A 23465-nucleotide genomic window follows, 5' to 3' on the forward strand; every position below is an offset into this window, starting at 1 on the left:
TTGTGCGTGTAATTGGAACTCAAAAATTCCACAGGATTTTCAGTCCTGTCCATAGACCCCGCCTTCTCTCCTAACCCAAATTCAATCACACAGGATTGGTGGAAGATTCACTCTCCTTCTCCTGATCTTTAGTGGCAACATTTTTTTCCCACCAATCCCTTGGCCAAAACAGATAAAGAACAAGCCATGAACTTTGTCTCTCCCAGTTCATACCTCTATACAACTGTGATCCTCCTCCACTGCAACATAACCACGCCCCTGCTTACTTCCTGGAATTGCTGACCTTCAACCTCATGTTACCTTCACTTTATAGGCCCCTTCCCATAAACACAAACATCTTGGCAAAGAAAAGAATAGCTGTCCACAACCTTAAAGACAGATCTGGACTTGATTGCCCTTCCTGCTGACAATGGCTTCACCCCTGCCATGATGAACCACAGTGGTTACATGACAGAAGATATCTGCCAACTGTCTGAACCTCCCATCTTCAAGCTGCTACAGTGATCCCTTTCCCAAAGTCCTGCATAGTCTCCAGTCCCCACTCAAATTCCTAGGAACATATGAGAAACTTTCTCACAAATCTGTACCACTCCTCATGCCAGCTACCCCACACACCCACCTTCTACATGCTTCCTCAGATCCACACACCTAACCACTTTGGTTGCTCTATTGTAGCTGAGTACTGTGTTCTCATGGAAAGAATCTCAGCTGTTGTTCACTGACAACTTCAGCATATTGCCTACAGTACACCTTCTCATTTGAAGAACACAAACCACTTCCTTCATCACCTCTTATCTGTCACCACCCTGTTACCACTAGGATACCAACTCGGCAGTATTGACACCACCACCTTTTACACATACCCAGTGCATTCAAACACTACTTCTCTCAATGATGTTGCAACTCCTAACCTTCAGTACTAAGTACTTGTAAACCTGACCAATTATACACTGACTCGAAATCTTTTGTCCTTCAAGGGGAAGATACACAAACAAATCTGCAGTGCAGCCATAGGCATTACACCTTTGTATACCACGCTATACATGAGCAGTTTATAGGAACTATAACTAGCTACTTAAGATCCTAAAATCTTTGTTTGGTTCAAGTTCATTGATCATATCTACAGTACATGATCAGGACCAAGACACTCTATCCTCATTCTTCCATGGCTTCAACATCTTCTCCATATCTGCTTCACCCAGTCCTCCTCGTCCTACATATCGCGTTTCTGGATGTTGACCTCTACCTCTAATAACCTCTATGCATATCAAACTCATTAACCATCAACAATACCTGCAGTTTGATGGCTGCCACCCATTCTGTACAATAATTCCTCTCCCATATCGTCCAGCCAACTCTTGCACATTGTGCTGAAGGTCTTCCTCTCCCATACAATCTGGCCATTCCTTACAGGGTATGCTGAAGGTCTTTCTAAGGCCTCCACAGACAGGCAGCATCCTTCATAGTTCAGAAACAGCTCTCTTGTGCCATATCCTTCAGGCACCTTCACAAACCAGATGCAAAGGATCTATTTATATATTTATTATTTATTTATTTAAGGCCTTCACAGACAGGCATGATCCTTCAAACCTAGTTCAGAAACAGGGCTCTTGTAGCATATCCTGCAGGCTCCCTCAGAAACCAGATGCAAAGGATCATCCCAGTCATTACGCAGTATCTCACCAGACTGGAACTACTTAACTGCAACCTTCACTGGGGCTTTGAATATTAGGAACATCCTGCCCACAATCCTTCCCATCCCTCCCAAAGTGGTGTTCTGTTGTCACCCAACCTATGAAAGATCCTGGTTCATGCTTATGGCACATCTTCTCCTAAACATGGAGTTCTGTGCAGAGGATATCCACAGTAATAACTACTTTGTGGATAATAGCCTGAGCTGATACCCACAGGTACATCTATAGGTATCTAATAACAATAAAAGTTAAAGAATGATACCATAATAATGATTTTTGTCTATTAGCATCATATGTGATCAATTATTATTATCATCATTATTATTATTATTATTATTATTATTATTATTGTTATTATTATTAGGTATTGTTTAAGTCACTATTGTTACGCATTTGGAATGGAGTTTCACTATGTTATCTTCAGTGTACAGTGTTTTGGGAAATATGACACAAATAATGCTGGTGTAAAATCAGTGAATGTATCAATGTATCTTTTAAATATATTTACAAGAACACAATGTAACATTTACTACACTGAAAAGCATAGCACGTTAACATGGCTCAGCATTATGGTGAATGAATGTACATTCCATAAGTGAACTATATGACAGACTTTCAACAATATGCAATATGTAGCAACAACTTGTAACATGATTTCATTGAGTTCCCAGTGTTGAGAAAAACTTCCACAGAAAATTTCACATGACCCATTTCATGAAATATGCATAAAAGTGTAACTTAGGGAATGTATCTAGAACATGGTAGGCTATATTGTATTAAAATGTGGCCATGGTTGGCTTCTATATTGTTAGTCAATGAAATGTAAATTACAAGATCTGACAACAGGAGACGAAAATTCAGGTCAGAAACAGGACTGCCATTAGTGTCCCAGCATAGTGAATGATTTAAAATGGTTCATAATGTTTAATATCCACAAATATGAATTAAAGACTTGTGGATGCAAATGATAAGGCAGCTGCGGATGTGGATTTAACTTCTCTTAACTGCACAGACCTTTAGTTATGCACGAAATCTGTCTTTCTTACGCACACACCCATCGCATCCTATTCCAGTTCCATCACAGGCATATCATAATCCATCAGAGGTAGGGCTACCATGAAATGAAAGTTGTCATGCCATATACCAGGTCTCCTGTAATTAATGCGTTGTATTTTGTGTGTGCCTGACTACCAACCAGTTAACCACCAAAATGAATAGCTGATGGCACACTGCACCCAAGAGCAGATGTGACAAGTTGAACACTCAGTGGTGCAGGACCTCAGAGTTATCATTTCAGATAATAGACCCATTTGATGCACAAAATTGTGATACTGGAGCAAAAGTCTGTGGAAGTAACATCAGTTAGCAAAATTGTTATAACCTTTAATCACCAATATTTGCGTGGATATTCAAACACACTCACTTAGAAACAATAGCTCATTACATGATAACAATTCAGTATCTCTTATTCAACTGCCGTGCCGTGACATGCGGCCGGCGCCGTTCATAGCTAGGTGGCGCTCCCGCGCTCAGCCGAGTTGCAGAGTGCCTCTATCGCCGTTTGCGCGTACTGTCGTGGCGGCACTGTTAAATGTCGTGGCACTGTCACAACACTTTTCCCCCGTTGAAAAAAAAAAAAAAAAAAAACACTCACTTCCTTGGAGACATGAACAGTGTGGAGACATCCATGGCCTCTTGTGAGGCCCCGAGAAGATCCCGCGGAGAGACACGAGAGTATGGTCGAAAATGTCCAGGACGGAAGCTCGTGCGTGGATCGTGCCTCCTGGACGAGACGATGGGTGAAAACTCCAGAGCATCATCCATAGGTGTCGTGGACCTGGGGGTGTGCTCCAGCGAGATGGGTCCCGGAGAAGGCGGCGTCGCGACTGGAGCCGGTTCCGGCGTACTCGGAAGCGGTAGTGACGTCGGCTGTATCGACACGTACGGTAGATCGGCAGCCACGACAGGACTGGCTTCTCGGGCTGGTGGAGGCGAAGGAAGGGGCGGTGGCAATGGCGTGGCCACCACTCGTGGGCGTATCTGGTCGTAATGGCGAACAACCGTGCCGTCGTCTGTACATGTTTCACAAAGCCGGCGGCCGCGAAGAGCCTTGACCACCCCTGGAATCCATTTAGGGCGAGATCCATACCCCCGTGCCCACACGTCGGCGCCCACCGAGTATTTTCCCGCACTAGGGGACACAGCACAAGGTCTGACAGGGAGAAGCAGGTGCAGTAGAGTGCGCGGTTGGCGGCCATGCAAGAGTTCAGCAGGGCTGCGATCACCCAGAGGCGTGAAGCGATAAGAACTCAGAAATTGCAGCAGAGCGTCATCTGTGGAAAAATCACTAAGGAATTTTTTCATCTGGCTTTTGAAAGTGCGGACAAGGTGCTCGACCTCCCCATTTGATTGCGGATGGAAGGGCGGTGCTGTAACATGATGAATCCTTTGTCCAGTACAAAAATCACGGAAGGCCTGCGAAGAGAACTGAGGGCCATTGTCCGTGATGATCGTGGTTGGAAGACCTTCTAGCGCAAAGATTTTGGACAAAGCCAACGTCGTCGCCACAGTGGTGGGCGACGGACAGCGAACAACAAACGGAAACTTCGAGAAGGTGTCAATCAACAGTAGCCAATAAGTACTGAGGAAGGGGCCGGCAAAGTCAGCGTGCACCCGTTCCCAGGGCTGCGCCGGATCAGGCCACGGAGAGGGCATTGTACGAGGTGCAGCCAGTTGTTGAGCACACTGACCACACGCAGCAACCATGTGGGCGATGTCCAAATCAATACCGGGCCAATAAACGCGCCTGCGGGCCAGGGGCTTAGTCCGAGAAATACCCCAATGGCCTTCATGCAACAGTTTGTGAACATCTTTGCGAAGAGAGGTGGGCACCACAACCCGTGGAGATGCGCCATCCGTGGCCAGAAGAACACACCATCACGAACAGACAGACGAAGGCGCAAGGCATGGTAGTTGCGAAAGGGATCCGATGCCCGGCCCTTGGTCCTGCCCGGCCAACCCCGTTGAACAAAACCGATCACCTGACGCAGGACCAGGTCCCGTGCAATAGCCGACACGACCTGCGAACCTGTAAGTGGAAAACCCTTGACCGCACGACGTTCTTCCTCATCAATGTGGAAACAGAGTAGTTCATCACAATCGAAAACCGGGTCAGGGAACATCGGCAATCGCGACAATGTGTCAGCGTTGGCGTGCTGGGCCGTGGGGTGATAGTGAATCTCATAGTGAAAACGAGACAAGTATAAGGCCCAACGTTGCAGGTGGTGAGCTGCCTTATCCGGAAGCGACGCCGATGGGCTGAACAGAGAGACCAGCGGCTTGTGGTCGGTGATGAGGTGAAACTTAGAACCATACAAAAAAACGCTTAACTTCTTTAGAGCATAAATGATAGCGAGCGCCCCCTTTTCGATTTGAGAGTAACACCGTTACGCATTGTTGAGGGTCTTGGAAGCATAGGCGATGGGTCGTTCCGACCCATTCTCATACCGATGGGCGAGAACAGCCCCTAGGCCATACTGTGACGCGTCAGTCACCAGAACCAAGTGCTGACCCAGACGGAATGTGGCAAGACAAGGCGCCGACTGCAAATGAGCCTTCAGGCGGACAAAAGCCTGCTCACACTCGTCGGGCCAACAGAAAGGGACGTTTTTGCGTAACACCTGATGCAGAGGATGAGCTACCGCTGCCGCGGATGGAATGAATGTGTGATAATGAGCAATCTTGCCTAGAAACACCTGAAGTTCTTTGACCGTAGACGGCCGGGGTAGAGCGTTAATGGCCGCAACGTGCTGACGTAGAGGACGTATACCCTCATGGGACAAGTGGAAACCAAGATACACAATGGAGGGTTGAAAGAACTGTGACTTGGCGAGATTGCACCTCAACCCAGTCGAATGCAAAACCCGAAACAGTGAACGCAAATTGCAAAGGTGCTCCTCAGTGGAGGCCCCCGTGACAACAATGTCATCCAGATAGTTTATGCAGCCGGGAACGGAAGCCGTGAGCTGTTCCAAAAACCGCTGAAAAATGGCCGGCGCACTAGCGACGCCAAATGGTAACCGCTGGTACTGATACTACCCACAAGGAGTGTTGATGACGAGAAATTCCTCAGAAGAAGCATCCAACGGCAACTGATGGTACGCCTCCGGTAAGTCAAGTTTGGAAAAGAACTGGCCCCCAGCGAGGTTGGTAAATAACTCCTCAGGACGGGGAAGAGGATAAGTGTCAATGAGGCTCTGAGCGTTGACAGTGGCTTTAAAATCACCACACAATCGCAGACTCCCGTTTGGTTTAGAAACCACCACGATTGGCGATGCCCATTCGCTGGAGGTAACAGGAAGGAGAATCCCTGAAGCTGTTAACCTGTCTATCTCAGCCTTGACAGGTGCATGCAACGCCACCGGAATAGGGCGTGCCTGGAAAAACTTAGGGCGACGTGTAGGTTTAAGAGTAATGTGGGCTTCAAAATCCTTGGCACGACCCAGACCAGCAGAGAACACGGACGAAAATTCAGAACACAATCCATCCAGCTGTTGATACGGAATATCCTCAGATATGAGGTGCACATCATCATCAATGGAGAACCCGAACAACTGGAAAGCATCATAACCGAACAGGTTTTCAGTGCCCGCATGATCCACCACATAAAACGTGAGGGGCCTAACAACAGACTTGTAGGCAGTGGAAGCATCAAACTGGCCAATTATAGAAATTTTCTGTTTATTATAAGTTCTCAGATTTCGCGTAACTGGAGACAAGGGAGGGGAGCCCAACTCCAAATACGTGCGAGAATTAATGAGAGTTACTGCAGAGCCAGTGTCCACTTGCATGCGAATGTCTTTATCCAGAACACGAACAGTAACAAACAACTTATTTGTTTGAGAAAGCACACAGTTGACATCCATGTCCGATGCCTCGTCCTCGTCGACAGGAACTTTAGGGGACTGACATACAGAAGCAGTATGGCCTTTTTTCCTACATGAATTACACGTGGCCCAACGTTTTGGACACGCGGCCCTGTCATGCTGTACGAAACAACGTGGACAAGAAGGAAGTGCAGAACGAACCTGCTTCTGTGGTTGCTGTTGTCGCTGCGAGTGTTGCGGCCCAACACGACGTTGTTTACGCGAATGAACCGCCGCCACATCTTTGTTCTCCTGTGAAACAGGCAAATTGCTTGTGTCAAAAGTTGACTGTACAGCGCCTACATCACACCACGCGTCTATTTGCGCGCCAGCAGCGTGAGACACTTCAAAGGATTGAGCGACGCTTAGAACTTCCAACAACGACAGGTTTGGCAGTTGTAGGGCATGTTGCCGAACTTCTTTATCAGGAGCAAGCCATAGAATAGCATCCCTAACCATTGAATCAGCATAAGACTCATGATGAGTGTCCGTGACAAACTGACATTTCCTACTCAGACCGTGTAGTTCCGCCGCCCAAGCCCGGTAAGATTGATGGGGCTGTTTCCGACACCGGTAGAACGCCACACGGGCGGCAATGACGTGGGTGTTTTTTCGGTAATAGTTAGACAATAAGTCACACATTTCTTGGAAGGACAGAGAGGCAGGTTCCCGCAGAGGGGCTAACTGAGATAGCAGCTGATAGATCCGTGGGGAAATCCAAGATACAAATAACGACTTACACATAGGAGCGTCGACAATGCCGAAAGCCAAGAAGTGTTGCCGCAAACGCTTCTCATAATCCTCCCAATCTTCAGCGGCCTCGTCGTAAGGAGGGAATGGGGGCAGAGAAGAGGAAGACAGACGATGAGTAAGCGACGTCGACAATGCCTGAATAGCAGCCGTCAGGTGTGTTTGTTGTTCAATGAGCACTTGCATAAGCTGTTCCATGTCTGCCCCGTCACGAACACACAAATCCACAACGCAGTGAAAATATCCGACCTCGTCGCCAAAAAGTGTTATAACCTTTAATCACCAATAATTGCGTGGATATTCAAACACACCCACTTAGAAACAATAGCTCGTTACATGATAACAACTCAGTATCTCTATTCGACTGCCGTGCCATGACATGCGGGCGGCGCCGTTCATAGCTAGGTGGCGCTCCCGCGCTCAGCCGAGTTGCGGAGCGCCTCTATCGCATACTGTCGTGGCGGCACTGTTAAATGTCGTGGCACTGTCACAACAAAAATGTGAACCAGCTCTATCCTGACTAAAATGGAGATACCTGCTCAATGACTGGCATCGCTCTTTTGAGAGAAACTAGATCAGACAGACAAAGAACTGCATGTAAATCAGGAAGGATGGGGTGTCCATTTTGTCCATTGTTTCCAATGGGGCCAAAAGATAAGAATGGATAAAGGTGCTTTTATTTTTGGCTTTTGAAACTGATATATCAACTGAAAATATTAAAGTAATGGTATAGGGCTGCAATGTAAATCTTTTCACTCCATCCCCTTGAGGTGTTTTGAATGTTTGTATTTTGCCATGTCTCTTCATGCTGTATAAGTTATGCTATTTGTGAAAACTCTCAGTCGCTGCTGCACAAGAACTCTCTGTGGGACCAATCACCAATGTGTATCAAGTGTGGACAGCAAAATTCCCCTTGGTGTGTGAACTGCTCCATTCTAAAACAAGAAAGAAATGTACAGGATAACAAAAACTTTGACTTCCCTTTGTGCTTTGATGCAAAGAAAAAATATGAATATCTACATCCAGTTACCGAACGAGGTAGCGCAGTGGTTAGCACCTCAGACTCGCATTTGGGAGGACGACGGTTCAATCCCATCCTGATTTAGATTTTGCGTGATTTCCCTAAATCGCTCCAGGCAAATGCCAGGATGGTTCCTTTGAAAGGGCACGACCAACTTCCTTCCCCGTCTTTCCCTAATACAATGAGACCGATGACCTCGCTGTTTGATCTCTTCCCCCAAACGACCCAACCCAACCCTCTACATCCAGTTCCATTGAAAACAAATTTTGCGAACACAGTGACTAAGCTCTTGTCTATAGCAAGGATGAAGACACCCTCAATGTCAGTGTCCTTGTGGCCATATGAATACATATTTTTGTGAGGAGGACAGGATGCCTTCCTCCTATGTTCCCAATGCACCTGCATCAAGGATCGCAGTTCCCTACCCCCTGCCAGTAAAGAGTCCTCCTCAAGCAGCATCCCTAAGGAGATGTTACTTTCCTCTGCAACTACTGTTGTCAAAAGTGGACACGGATCTGCCAGCTCCAGCATTGCTTGAGGACATTATATCTTAAACATCAGAACAACTACTGTAGAGACCCATGCCTTTTCTTCACAGGTGGGGAACAATTTGCATTGTGCCAGACACTAATGAATATTCTTGGTATCCCGTTAGATGGCAGTATTCATCTGACCCTACTGTTATTCCAGAACATTTTGTGGCACAATGCAATCGAACATCTGCAACTGACGATTAGTTATATGTTTCCTTCTGTGTGAAAGACGGGTAGAGGATAACAGCCTCTCCTTCATTACACAATGTCTTGAACCATATAATGCTCCTTTCAGTAAATTCGAACTCATCGGCACTCTGGTCCTTGGCCACAATGTGTCATTGGGACCTGATCGAATTCACAGTCAGATACTATACCTATATGTGGTGTCAACATATGCTTATAGCCTTTAATTGTATCTGGTGTGAGGGTGAGCTCCTAACCCAGTGGAGAGAAAGCACAATTGTCCCAGTCTTGAAACCAGGTGAAAATCTGAATGAGATGGACACTGATAGAGCCATCAAGCTTACAGATGTTCTGTGTAAGCTGCTTGCTTGCTTGCTTGAATGAATGGTGAATTGGAATCTGTGTCAGTCTGTTGAGACAAGGCATCTTTTGCCCAATTCCCAGTATTGATTTTTAGAGGGCTGGTGCACACTGACCACTTAATTTGCCTGGAGTCCATTATAAGAACAGGTTTTTCGTGTTGCCAACATCTCATTCCTGTCTTCTTTGGACTTAAGAAATGCCTATGATGCCTCAGGACATTACCTTGTCCTTATAACACACTGGGTGAGTGAGATTTCAGATGACCTCTCCTGATTTTTGTCCAGAATTTTCTACTGTTCAGTTGTTGCGCATTCCAAGTTGGCGCATCCTTCAGTACCCTCCAAGCACAGAGAATGAAGTCTCACAGGGACCAGTGCTGGGAGTTGAAGCACTATAATAAAATGGAACACCTACACCCATCTTTATAATGTCATTTATTATATGGCTACCAGTTTCCGTGTTTTGATGCACCATCTACAGGCCTTAACTGACACCGAGGGGGTTAACACCATCTATATACACGATTCATCAGTGGCCAACATCTATAACTGGTTTTCATAGACTACCTGTAACAGTGATGATGTCTCTCCAACTGTCAACTGACAGGGGAAACATTCAAAACAGAACGTCTGTTCTGAATGTTTCTGTAGTCAGTTGATAGTTGATGGTTAGAGAGACAACATCGCTACTACAGGTAGTCTGCAAAAATCAGTTACTAATGTTGACCTATGATGAACTGTGACACAGATGGTGTTAACACCCTCAGCATCAGTTAAGGCCTGAAGATGGTGCACTGAAACACCGACACTGGTAGTCATATAATAAATGACATTATAAGGATAGCTGTAGATGTTCCATTTTATTACATAAGTGAACAGCCGAAGTCCCTCAGACCTCCAATCACAAACACGGACATACAAAAATATTGAAGCATTGGTGCTTAGGGTCTTGCCATCCTTATATGGTGTAGACTTGTATTCACTACTGTTTTTCAACCTTACATTTTGCTGCACACCAGCTGCAGGGCACTGTGAGTGAAACACAGTCTTGGGCTTTCAACCATTACTACCAAATTTTCACTGCCAATGTAGAAATGTTAATCCATACACAGAACTGTATCATCATAATGAAATGCTCAATATGATAGTGTCATACTGTCATCTTGCTTTTTGGGAATTTTATTTGATGCCCAGTGTACATGGTTGCCAGATATTCCCCAGCTTAAAAAGAAGTGCCTGTTGAAATTTGGCAATCTGGACTGCCTCACCCACACCACAGGATGTGGAGCACTCCACCTTCATGCACCTTTACAAAGCCTTTGTCTTATCTCGGCCTTATTATTGGAGTCTGGCCTATGAATTGGACACACCACTGCTGTTATGGATACTGAAACCAGTGCAACATTGCAGGATCCAACTTGTGACTGGTGCCCAGTGAACAGTCTACTGGCACAGGGTGGGATTCCTCCTTTTACAAACCATATACCACCAATTACTACTGAATCATGCAATAAATGTCCTCTGCTATCCTAAATGCACAAATCACCGTGTTGTTTTCCCCAGTATGGGAACATGAACAGTAAAATCTCTTGTGTGAACTACATTCTGTTCCATATACTGAATTGTGTGGTCTAACTCTTATCCCTTTATGCTTCTCAAGAGAGTATGTGGCCAGGAAACAAAGTGATGTTACCAACTAAGTAATTTGTTGTCCTTATTTTATGTAGTATCAAATGTCTTTAGCCCTGGACAGTGGATGCTTTTCCATTACCAGTAAATTTACATTAAAGAATTATTTTCATATCATAATATTTACATCCTTAATCAAAGGTTACGTGAATTCACTGAACTGACTGCTGTACTCATGTCCTGTATCATTATTACATTTTAGCATACTCTTATCCTCTCCCTCCTATTTCATTCACAATTGGTGCATAGGATGGCCAACTTTCAGTGAGCTACTATAACATATTGAAACTAGCATCAGTGACCATGAGGCAGTTGTAGCAACCATTATTACTTAAGTACAAAGGACATTCAAACTAAGTAAGAAGATTTACATACTTAGTAATCGAATGGCTGTGATAGCTGTGTGGGGGGTGGGGGTGGGGGGGGAGGCAGTAGGTAAATACATCACTCCTACACTCCTATAGGGTCTGCGATGACAAAATTAGACTAATTACAGCACACATAGAAGAGGCATTTATGCAGTCATTTGTCCCACGTTTGGTACCTGGTTGGAATGAAAGAAACCCATAACATGTACTATCATGCTAAGTACCCTCCATCAGGAACTTCAAAATGGTTTGCAGAGTATGTATGTAGATGGAGATGTAGAAGCACTTTTTTTTTTACTTGTCATGGATGTTTCAAGATAGATATGTGGATTGAAGTATTGTTTTATCAGTATTTTGCAGAATGTTACTGCTATAAATTTTAATAGTTAGCCTGTAAATACTTTTGGATTAAAGGAGGCCACTCACCGGAAAGTAGAAGTGTTGTATTATTGATAGGCAGACACATAAAGAAAGTAAAAAACTTGCTAGCTTTCGGAGTAATCCTTTTTAGAGCCAGAGTGCAAAGACACACACACACACACACACACACACACACACACACACACACCTGTGCCCATAAGTGTGGTGGCAGGATGAGTAAGGGAGTGGAGGATGTGTTGCAAGGATAACTCCCACCTATGTAGTTCAGAGAAGCTGGTGGTGGAGGCAAGGATCCAGATGGTCTGGATTGTGAAGCAGCCATTGAAACTAAGCATGTTACGCTCAGCTGCATGTTGTGCTACTGGGTGGTCAGCTTTATTCTTGGCAACAGTTTGGTGATAGCCATTTATCTCGGTTGACAGCTGGTTGGTAGTCATACTGACATAAAAAGCTGTGCAATGTTTGCAGCAGAGTTGGTATATGACATGCATCGACAGGCACTGGCCAGCCTCTTACAGGGTAGGATAAGCCTGTGGTAGGACTGGAGTAAGAAGTGCTTGTGGGTGGTTTTGGTAGATCTTGCACCTTCATCAGGCTTTGATTATCTTTGAGCATGCCCATAAATGAGGGATATCTTACACATGATTCACCCTTCCTATAGTGTTGTTCCATCTCCCACCCAACCTGCATAATATCCTAGTCCACCCCTATGCCACCCCCAACCCCAACTCTTTGCCACAGAACTGTATCCTTGTGGAAGACCACGGTGCGAGACCTGCCCATTCCACCCACTCATGCTTACTACTCCAGTCCTGTCACAGGCTTATACTACCCCATAAAAGGCAGGGCCACCTGTGCGAACAGCCATGGCATACAAGGTGTGTTCAAAAAGAAACTGAACTTTTGAAATAATGCACCATCCAGCAGAGAGAGCACACTGCAGCTACTGAACACACCTACCAACAGGTTTAAACAACAAATTGCCATTTGCCTCATATCACTCGGACAATTAGCAAGCGAAACACAGCTGCTGAAGTAAGCACGTGTACAGCCTGCTCATCGGTTTGGTGCAATGAAGGAACTTGAAGAACAATGTGTGTGTGTGTGTGTGTGTGTGTGTGTGTGGTTCTGTGATGTTTCCAAATCTGAACGTCCTTCCACATCAACATATGATGGCCATGTGGATAGCATTGATGCTATGATTCCCAGAAATCATTGTTTAACTGTTCAGGAAACTGCTGAGGAGGTGAGCATCAAATTTTGACTGAAAAACTGGAGATGCGTGGTGTCGGTGCAAAATTCGTACTGCATTTGTTGACTGAAGATAAGAAATGATCATTGAAATGTGTGAGGAACTGCTTGCTGTTTTTAGTGACAATGGAAACTTTCTTAAGAACATCTTAACAGGCGGTGAAATGTGGGCGTATGGCTGTGGTGCTGAAACGAGCAGTGGGTGGGCAAAAGGTCACCTAATCCAAAAAAAGCATGCATGCGTCAGTCAAAGATCAAGGTGGTGATGGTTGTGTTTTTTGACTACAAAGGCATTATCCTTCATGAATTTGTGCCATGTGCTCAGATGGTAAACAAGGAAGTTTACCAGGGATTCCTAGTGCACGTAAGGTATGCTGTGCACAGCTTTTTATGTTAGTATGATTACCAACCATCTGTCCTCCAGGATGAACGGCCACTACCAAACCGCTGTCAAGAATAAAATTGATCACCCAGTGGCACAACATGCAACTAAGTATAACATGCTCAATTTCAGTGGCTGCTTTGCGATCCAAGCCATCTGGATTCTTCCCTCCACTGTCAGCTTGTCTGAACTATGCAGATGGGAGTTATCCTAGCAACACATCCTTCACTCCTCTAATCATCTTAGCCTCAATCTCCGGCAACACACTGTCATCATGCCCAGCATGTGATCCTGCCACTCCTCCCTCCTTCCCACCAAGGCACAACCCACTCACCTCGACCTCTCTGCCTGCCTCGTGTCCCCCCCCCCCTTCCTCTCTTTTACTCTGAATGTGTTTTCTGTGTACTGTAGCTCGAAAAAGGATTACTCAGAAAGCTAACAAGTTTTTTTTTTCTTTTGTTATGCATGTGCCTATGTGCCTTTCAACATTTCAACACTTTTACTTTTCAGTCAGTGCTGTACTTTAATCCAAAAGTATTACCATTCTATCAGAACTTTTCTACAAAGCTGCTAATAAGCCTCACTGTGGTGCACAACAGATATCTTGTAGTGTCTGCCACTGGAGTTGGAAGAACACACCCATCCTCCCCTCACCTTAATTAATCTGTGAAAAAATACACAGTTTATGTTTCTCTATTATTCCTATTTGGTAAAGATCCAAACTTATGAGCAATATTCAGAAATAGACTAAACAAGGGTTATGTAAGTTACCTTCTAAGCAAATGAGCTTTACTGCCACAATACTAGAATAAAAATCTCTTTGTAAACAATGTGTGAGCAGATAGGGTTCAGAATGGGGTTTTATATTCTGATACAAAAGTCTTTTAACCAGTTTCTGGCAGACATCAAACAGGAAATGGGGAATCCTGCTACTCACCTCGTAGGAGAGGTGTTGAGTCACAGAGAGGCACAGTGAAAAATAATGTTAGAAATGTTCATCTTTTGGACTATGCCTTCATCATTGTCTTAATGCTGAACATTTCTAACATTATTTTTCATTGTGCCTCTCTGCAACTCAGCACCTCCTCTTTATGTTGAGTAGCAGGATTCCCCATTTCCTGTTTGATGTCTGCCAGAAACTGGTTAAAAGACTTTTGTACCTATGTGATGAGTAGCAATCTATCCTTTCCATATAGTTGTTATTCCTTCCTGGACTTTCCATTGTTTGAAATACTTTATTTGCCAACCTCACAATTTATCATAATATTTTGACTTTGGGATGTAAATTCTGCTTAACATCAGTGCTCATATTAAACAGGTCTTTAACTTTTCCATTATACAGATGGCTGATAGTATTCTCTGAAATCAGCAAAATTACAGAAATCATACATGTTTAATAGATAGTGTTAGATAAAAACAAGTACTGAGTAGTATAAGAGTAATTGTTCACAATGAAAAATGTGAGTAAATCAACACTAGTAGTGGATTAACACTAGTCTTAATTTATTGCTAGTTATCAATATAATGGAAGGAAACATTCCACGTGGGAAAAATTATATATAAAAACAAAGATGAGGTGACTTACCGAACAAAAGCGCTGGCAGGTCGATAGACACACAAACAAACACAAACATACACACAAAATTCAAGCTTTCGCAACAAACTGTTGCCTCATCAGGAAAGAGGGAAGGAGAGGGGAAGACGAAAGGAAGTGGGTTTTAAGGGAGAGGGTAAGGAGTCATTCCAATCCCGGGAGCGGAAAGACTTACCTTAGGGGGAAAAAAGGACAGGTATACACTCGCACACACGCACATATCCATCCACACATACAGACACAAGCAGACATATTTCCCACACATACAGACACAAGCAGACATATGTCTGCTTGTGTCTGTATGTGTGGATGGATATGTGCGTGTGTGCGAGTGTATACCTGTCCTTTTTTCCCCCTAAGGTAAGTCTTTCCGCTCCCGGGATTGGAATGACTCCTTACCCTCTCCCTTAAAACCCACTTCCTTTCGTCTTCCCCTCTCCTTCCCTCTTTCCTGATGAGGCAACAGTTTGTTGCGAAAGCTTGAATTTTGTGTGTATGTTTATTGCTAGTTTGTTTTACAGATGTTACCTGCAATGGCTGCTCTTTATGAGCAACTGTAGTTCTTATTATCCCTTGAGAAGCGCTGTTTCCCATTCTACAACGGTATGAATAACACAAAACATATTATTAAAGAAAAGCTATGCTTGAAATACAGAAAAGTTAATGAGGAAAAAAGTTGAGACGGAAAAAATTATAAACATAGTGGGCGAATATGAAATTTGACATCCCTAAAGTACTCTGAATCTTGACATTTGCTCTTTGTAACTACAGGATAGTTATAATTAAGCTTTTGCTACTTGAGCCAATGTAGAAGGAAAACTGTTTACTGTATAGGCACCCAATTTCATAGGAATGATGTTCATTCTGTGTGAAGCAGGACTTGCATTGTTAGTAGTGTTAGTGTCATGACTTGCCATTAGGCACCAATACTGGTGTAGTGACATGGTGTTGAAACACAAGCATAAGATTGCATTACAGTTGCAGACAGTCAAGAAGGATCTGGACAAGGTAGCAGGGCTTTACTCCTAAAGCTGCTTTATTAAAACAACAGCAATATTCCTGTGTTCGTCATGAGTATTGACACATTAAAGGAATTGGGAGGGTTCCTCTTTCTGCACTGGTATTGAAGAACATGTTTCAGAAGTTCAAGCAGTGCAAGAGCTGTGTCACAACAGCCAACATCCGACCTGAGATGTTTCTGGCAGTAGTAGAGCAATCTCTAGTGTGGTTACAGGCTGTCAGAATGCAGATGGTCATCACATTGAGCAACAATGTAAACATGATATACAGTTAACAAATGTTACGCTCTTGTGTGGAAATTAAAATATGTTTCTGTCAATGGTTTTTTCATTGTTTCTCATCCACGTGACCTCACAAATGTTTCCACAAACTTTCTTTATCCTACAATCACTTGTTTCTCATGGGGACCCTTTCAAGCAGCAAAAGTTTAATTATAATCATCCTGTACAAAAATCTTACTGAAGGCTTAAGCATTATATTTAATGACTTGGATGAAAGGCCTTCAGAAATAACAAACAGAAAATATTAAAACCATTTCACTAAATTATGCATTCAGATCTAAAATTCAGAGTTAAGACCTATATGCTGGTATAAAAATTGTTAAAAAATATTCCCAGTATAAAGCAGGAAAAGGTATTTTTGGCAATTTGTGGTAAGGTCTTATTGGACCAAACTACTGAGCTCATTGGTCCCTAAGCCTACACACTACTTAATCTAACTTAAACTAACTTACACTAAGACAACACACACCCATGCCCGAGGGAGGACTCGTACCTCCGACGGGGGGAGCCGCGGACCATGACGAGGTGCCTCAGACTGCGCGGCTACCCCGTGCAGTGTAAAACGTAATATTTTTCATCTACTGCCCTTATAAGGTAACTTAATGTCCAAGCAGAGGTCTGCTAGGAGCTTATACAAAAGAGAAATATCTGTACTTGCCTAAACAACTAAACAAATATTTAATATCCTAAATGATAGTCACTGGAAGAACTTTCTCAGAAGCAATGTCTGTTCTGGGTTCAGTTAACAAACTAATGTGGTCAATCATAATTACAGAAAGTTGAAAGCTCCTCATTGGTGGGGGGGGGGGGGGGGGGGGGGAAATACTTCATGAGTTAATTTGACATGAATATGATGGACAGATGGCTAAAAATGCCTGACAATAAATCTATATTTGAAACATCCTGGAAGATTAAAACTGTGTGCCAGTCCTGGACTCGAAGCTGAGACCTTCCCCATTTGCAGGCAAGTGCTCTAGTGACTGATATATCCAAACAGAACTCATGACCCCCTCCCCTCCTTCCCAGCTTTACTACCAATATCTCATTTCCTACCTTCCAAACTTCACAGAAGTTCTGATGCATACCTTGTGGGAGTAGCACTCCTGGAAGAAAGGATATTGCAGAGACATGGCTTAGCCATAGTCTAAGAGAATGTTCCCAAAATAAATTTTAATTCTGCTGGGGCATGTGCACTGATTATGCTGGAAAATTCATTCTAGAAACAATACCGTAGGCTGAGGCTAAGCCGCATGCAGTGTCTTTTCTTCCAGGATTGCTAATTCTTCAAGGTGCACAGGAGAAGGTAGGTGATGAGATACTGGTGGAAAGGAATCTGTGAGGGGGCTCATGAGTTATCCTTCGATATCTCAGCTGGCAGAGCACTGGCCTGTGAAAGGTGAAGATCTCAGGTTCAAGTCCTGGTCCAGCATACAGTTTTAATCTTCTAAGAAGTTTCAAATCAGTGCAGTCTCCACATCAGAGTAAAAATCCATTGTGGAAACAAATCAGTAGGTCAATGATTCAATTTCAAATAGGTGGTAGGATTTTTTTCTGTTATATATTATTACCTTCGTCCCTGGTAAAGACTTGTTTATGTAAAATAATCAATGTTGTAATGTTTACATGCAGTGTAGATTCCGCCAATCTAATCTTGATTTTTGTGGGCTGTGGACTTCTTGAATAGTATTTGGACTCTGCTGCGTGTATCTTTGACAGTATCTGGCTACTGACTCAATCTTATACAAACAATTTCTGTTCCAGTCATTTAGTTCATACCACAAAAACATGCATGATTTGGACTTTGTATATTTCCCATTTGTGAGAACTGCCTGTATTTGCACTTTGCAAACTAACCTAGTCCTTGTCTAATAAATAGTATTTCAAACCAGCAAATTTTTTAGCTCTATGTATTCATAGTACACCTTTTCAGATCTAAAGAATAGTTATGATTTATTATGAAACTGTACAAATTTATTATGAAACTACAAAAATGGAGTGTCAGTCTTAAAATGCATACACAGATGTCTTGCACTAGTGGCTATTAAATAAAATCATCGATTGCATTATTACAGGGGATTCACAGCCATTATTTCCATTCACAGAGGCTTCATCAGACATTTATTTGATGTTCTTTGTAGGCCTGCCTCTCCCTCGGGATCTTCATTTGTCTAATGTGCACCCCACGCAATAGTGTATTTACCATTCACCACTGGCCAGTTGGCTGTAGGCAAGGACCTTGAATATAAAAAAGGAATCACCTTATCAACTTCAAGCTAGATGTACTTGTTCATTTACATTTCACTAATTATTATTATTATACTGCCACTGAGAACATATTACAAACATAAATATTATGAGGGGGATTCAATAAGTAAAGAAACACATTTGTTTCCTTGACCAATTTTTGTTAAAAAAAATTAATTTTCTTTGTGACGTGCTTAAACATTCTGCTGTCATCTCATATATTTTCAGTCCGGTAGATGGCAGCACTACACTGAGGTGATAAAAGTCATGTATACTACGTAATGTCGTGTCAGATTTCCTTTTGCCCGGCTTAGTGCAGCAACTCAACGTGACCTGCACTTAACAAGTCGTTGGAAGTCCCCTGCAGAAGTATTGAGCCATGCTGCCTCTTTAGCCACCCATAACTGTAAAAGTGTTGCTGGTGCAGGATTTTGTTCATGAACGGACCTCTCGATTATGTCCCTCAAATAAGAACGAAGGAATGTGAGTCCAATATGCTAACCACTGTGTCACTTGGTATGTCCAATAAGTAATCGATGGGATTCATTTTGGGCATTCTGACTGGCTAAATCATTCACTCAGATTGTCCAGAATGTTCTTCAAGCCAGTCACAAACAATTGTGGCCCAGTGACATGGTGCATCGTCATCCATGAAAATCCTATCACTGTGTAGGAACATGAAGTCCATGAAGATCTGAAAATGGCCTCCAAGTAGCTGAACATAACAGTTTTCCGTCAATGATCAGTTCCATGTAATGTAAACGCATCCCAAAACATTATGGAGCCACCACCAGCATGCATAATGCCTTGTTGACAACTTTGATCCATGGCCTCGTAGGGTCTGTGCCCCACTGGAACTCTACAGTCGGCTCTTAATACTACTGAAATTAGGAGTCATCTGACCAGGCCACAGTTTTTCAGTCATCTAGGGTCCAAGTGATGTGGTCATGAGCCCAGGAAAGGCACTGCAGGGGATGTCGTGCCATTAGCAAAGACACTTTCGTCGGTCATCTACTGCAGTAACCCATTAATGCCAAATTTTGCCACACTGTCATAATGGATACATTCATCATACATCCCATGTTGATTTCTGCAGTTCTTTGAAGCAGTGTTGTATGTCTGTTAGCACTGGCGACTCTACACAAACACCACTGCTCTTGGTCATTAAATGAAAGCCATTGGCCACTGTATTGTACATGTTGAGAGTTAATGCCTGAATTCTCAGCACATTCTTGACACTGTGGATCTCAGTATATTGAAGGTCCCTATCAATTTCCAAAATGGAATGTCTCCAACATCTAGCACCAGCTACCATTCCATGTTTAAAGTCTGTTAATTTCTGTCGTGCAACCATAATCATGTCGGAAAGCTTTTCACGAGTCACCTCCACTAATGCACTGCCATTTTATACCTTGTCGTCACGATACTGCTGCCATCTGTATATGTGCATATAATTATCCCATGACTTTTGTGACCTCAGTGTATAAGCAAAATGGCATCTGCAACCTTAGGTGCATTCCAATCAACGAAGAGTTGCTGAATTTCTTTTAGCAGAAAATCAGACAATTACAGATATTCACAGGCATTTACATAATGTCTACAGACACTGGGCATTGTATAAAAGCATGAGAGAGTACTGGGCAGAGCTTCTGTCATCAACAGAAGGAGGAGAATGAAATCTGTCGATATCCCACATGCAGGCGTATCCCACTTAACTTTGACACCTGCCTGCAATGTGCAGATACTATTATTCAAGACAACTGGCAAATAACGATCAAGCAGAGCTTCTGTCATCAACAGAATGAGGAGAATGAAATCTGTCGATATCCCACATGCAGGCATATCACACTTAACTTTGACACCTGAAATGTTGCAATGTGCAGATACTATTATTCAAGACAACTGGCAAATAACAATCAAGCAACTCAGTGCTCAACTTGACACATCTGTTGGTAGTGCTGACTCACTTGTTAACCTATTATCATATCTAGAGATTTGTGCCCACAGGGTTCCTCGAAACATAACTGCAGAACATAAAGAGGAAAGTAGGAACATCTGTGCTGAATTGCTTTGACTTTGAGACAGATGGGGATGATTGTCAAACATTGTCACAGGCAATGAAACATGTATTCACTATTTTAAACCTGAAATGAATCAGCAGTCCACAGAATGGTGCCAAACAATGTTTCCTTTGAAGCAGTAGTTTCGGACAATACCCTCAGCTCATAGTCATGGCTACAGTCTTCTGGGACTCTGAAGGGGTTATTCTGTTTGATGTCCTCCCTCATGGTCAAATGATCAACTCCGAAGTCTGTTCATAGACTCGTAGCAATTGAAGAAATGAATATAGCATGTTCATGGCCTCAAAAGTGAGACTGCACTTCTCGTTCTTCATGATTATGTAAGGCCACTTCCAAGTCTGCACACTGAAGAGGAGATCACAAAACATAAGTGGACTGTTCTCGCTCACTTGTCCTACAGCTCATGTCTCGCACCTTCTGAGTCCATCTCTGTGGCTTACTGAAAGACTGACTTCACTGAAAGCAGTACAGCAATGATGGCTAAATTAATGATGCAACAAGAATTAGGCTGAGACACAGGCCAATAGAGTGATGTCATGACAGCATATGAGCTTTCACATTAAGGTGGTATGAGGCTATACAGCTGAACGAAGATTACATTTAAAAACAGGGCTTAATAGCCACAGAATTGGGGAACAATGTAGTATATTTAAATGGTGAATGAAACTGTTCTACTGTGAGAAAATATGTGTTTCATTACTTATTGAATAACCATAGTAAATATTATGCATTTTCAAACGTCTTGAGGGTTCTGCTGCTTTACAAAATTTACTGCTTTGGCTTCAGATAATATGGTATGCCAATTGTTGTTCTGACTGAGTCACACTTTATCTTTCTGTAATCAAAGAGTGCTCTAAAGACAACTAGTATACATTGAACATGTGTGTGGTTATTGTATAAGTTGAGCTGTTAGTATAGTAATTCAGATATGGAAACATGTGGTCAGCTGAGAGTTGTGCATATTGACAAGATGGTTTAAGGTTTGAAAAAATTTCCTACAGAGGCTTGTGATGCAAGTGTCCTGCTATTGTAAACAAGACCATGAATATAAAGCACTCACATGCCAGATTGCGGAGTCTGGCTGGTATTCTGAGACTGAAATATGAGCATTTAGCAAAGACATACTGAGCCACCATTCATAGGACCATAGTGGTGCCCTACCTGTTGTGTTGTCCAGACTTGATTTCCAGCAGACTACTGCCTACCTCCACATCTCTTGCATTGTCCAAGAAATTTTCCATGAACAGCCTTTACTCTTATACTTTCAATTAGAATAATAAAATTCCTTGTCATTATTGCTGTAGGTGTTGCAACTTCAGTATGAAGCATACATCCCAATGGCAGAAAAAGTACTCAAACAGATATGTGAAGATATCAGGCAGAAGTGGAAAGTAGAAAATATTGCTATATATCACAGGTAAAATAACTAGAAATTTTTGTTTTACCATTTAAATGCTAAATAATTTACAGTTCTAACAAGCAAGCTTCTCTCTCAGCTGAAATATGTATAGCTCACTGCTTTAATTTTTAGATTAGGCACTGTCCCTGTCAAAGAAGCAAGTATTGTAATAGCCACTTCATCACCTCATCGAGCTGCTTCTCTTGAAGCTACTCATTTTGCTATTGATGCAGTGAAAGCTAAGGTTCCAATATGGAAGAAAGAAATATATGCTTCAGATGAACCACAGTGGAAAGAAAACACAGAATGTACATGGAAGAAATCCTGATACAGTGTAACCTCAACTATGTTGCAATTATTTTCAATTGTTAATTAACTGGGAATTGTGTGAAAGTACTATAGGAAACACTTTGAATTATGTAGCTAATGGGAAACAAAATATGTAGATATTGGTGGTGGTTTTAGTGTTCTATGCTTGATGATTGTGTTCTGTGTGAACTTTTGAGATCATTGAAGTAATTAGCTCCAAGCAGTAAATATACTGCAACTGCATGATTTATGTAAACCACAGAAAACAATTAGTGTGTTATATTGCTCTATTTTGTTTTTGAATCGCTATTTATGTATAATTACAGTCTCTGTCATTTAACAAATTTTGCTTTGTGGATTGATATATTCATAGCATGAATTATTTAGTGTGATGGACAACCCCTAGTCACATGATTGAGAGCACTGCTTCATTAATAATATTGATTTCACTATTTTGTCAGAAAAGTGTTAAAGTATATTTTGTGGAAAAAAAGTTTTTTCTAGATTACAAATGTATAAAGTTTAAAACTGTTTAAAAATGGCAGAAATAAATGATTTGACAGTAATAATTCTATTGGTATGTATTATGCAAGTACCCTCCCCCAAGAAAAATACACTGATGAGCCAGAAAATTATAAGCACTTGCTTAATAAATAGTGTGTTGGTCCACCTATGGAACACACTGCAGCAGCAGTTCTGTAGGTAGGTATTCAAAAAGTCCTTGGTAGTTTTCTGGAAGTATGTGGCACCAATATGTATGCATAGGTCACACAGTTCCCACAAATTACAAGCTCATGGTTTGTGGGTGTAGATCTGGTGCAGAACTGCATCCTAGATATTTTCCATTGGGTTTGGAATAAGCAAATCTGGTGGACAAGTCAATGTGTGCTCACTGTCACACTCCTCAAACCACTGGAGCACAGCTCTGGCCTTGTGATGTGGAAAGTTAGCCTGCTGGAAGATGCCATCGCTATCAGGGAAGACGTGAAGCATGA

General features: G+C 42.7%; 1 protein-coding gene across 1 annotated transcript in view; it reads left to right on the plus strand.

The window, feature by feature from the left end:
* LOC126481494 (molybdopterin synthase catalytic subunit-like) overlaps nucleotides 1-23039 on the plus strand; it is a 95318-nt gene extending 72279 nt beyond the window's left edge. The window contains exons 3-4 of the mRNA XM_050105281.1: nucleotides 22067-22179; nucleotides 22294-23039. Coding sequence (XP_049961238.1) covers nucleotides 22067-22179; nucleotides 22294-22489 — 309 coding nt within the window. The 3' untranslated portion in view covers nucleotides 22490-23039. The remainder of the gene's footprint in view (nucleotides 1-22066; nucleotides 22180-22293) is intronic.
* Nucleotides 23040-23465: the final 426 nt, after the last annotated feature.

The sequence above is a fragment of the Schistocerca serialis genome, chromosome 5 (assembly GCF_023864345.2).
Source record: "Schistocerca serialis cubense isolate TAMUIC-IGC-003099 chromosome 5, iqSchSeri2.2, whole genome shotgun sequence".
NCBI classification, from domain to species: domain Eukaryota; kingdom Metazoa; phylum Arthropoda; class Insecta; order Orthoptera; family Acrididae; genus Schistocerca; species Schistocerca serialis.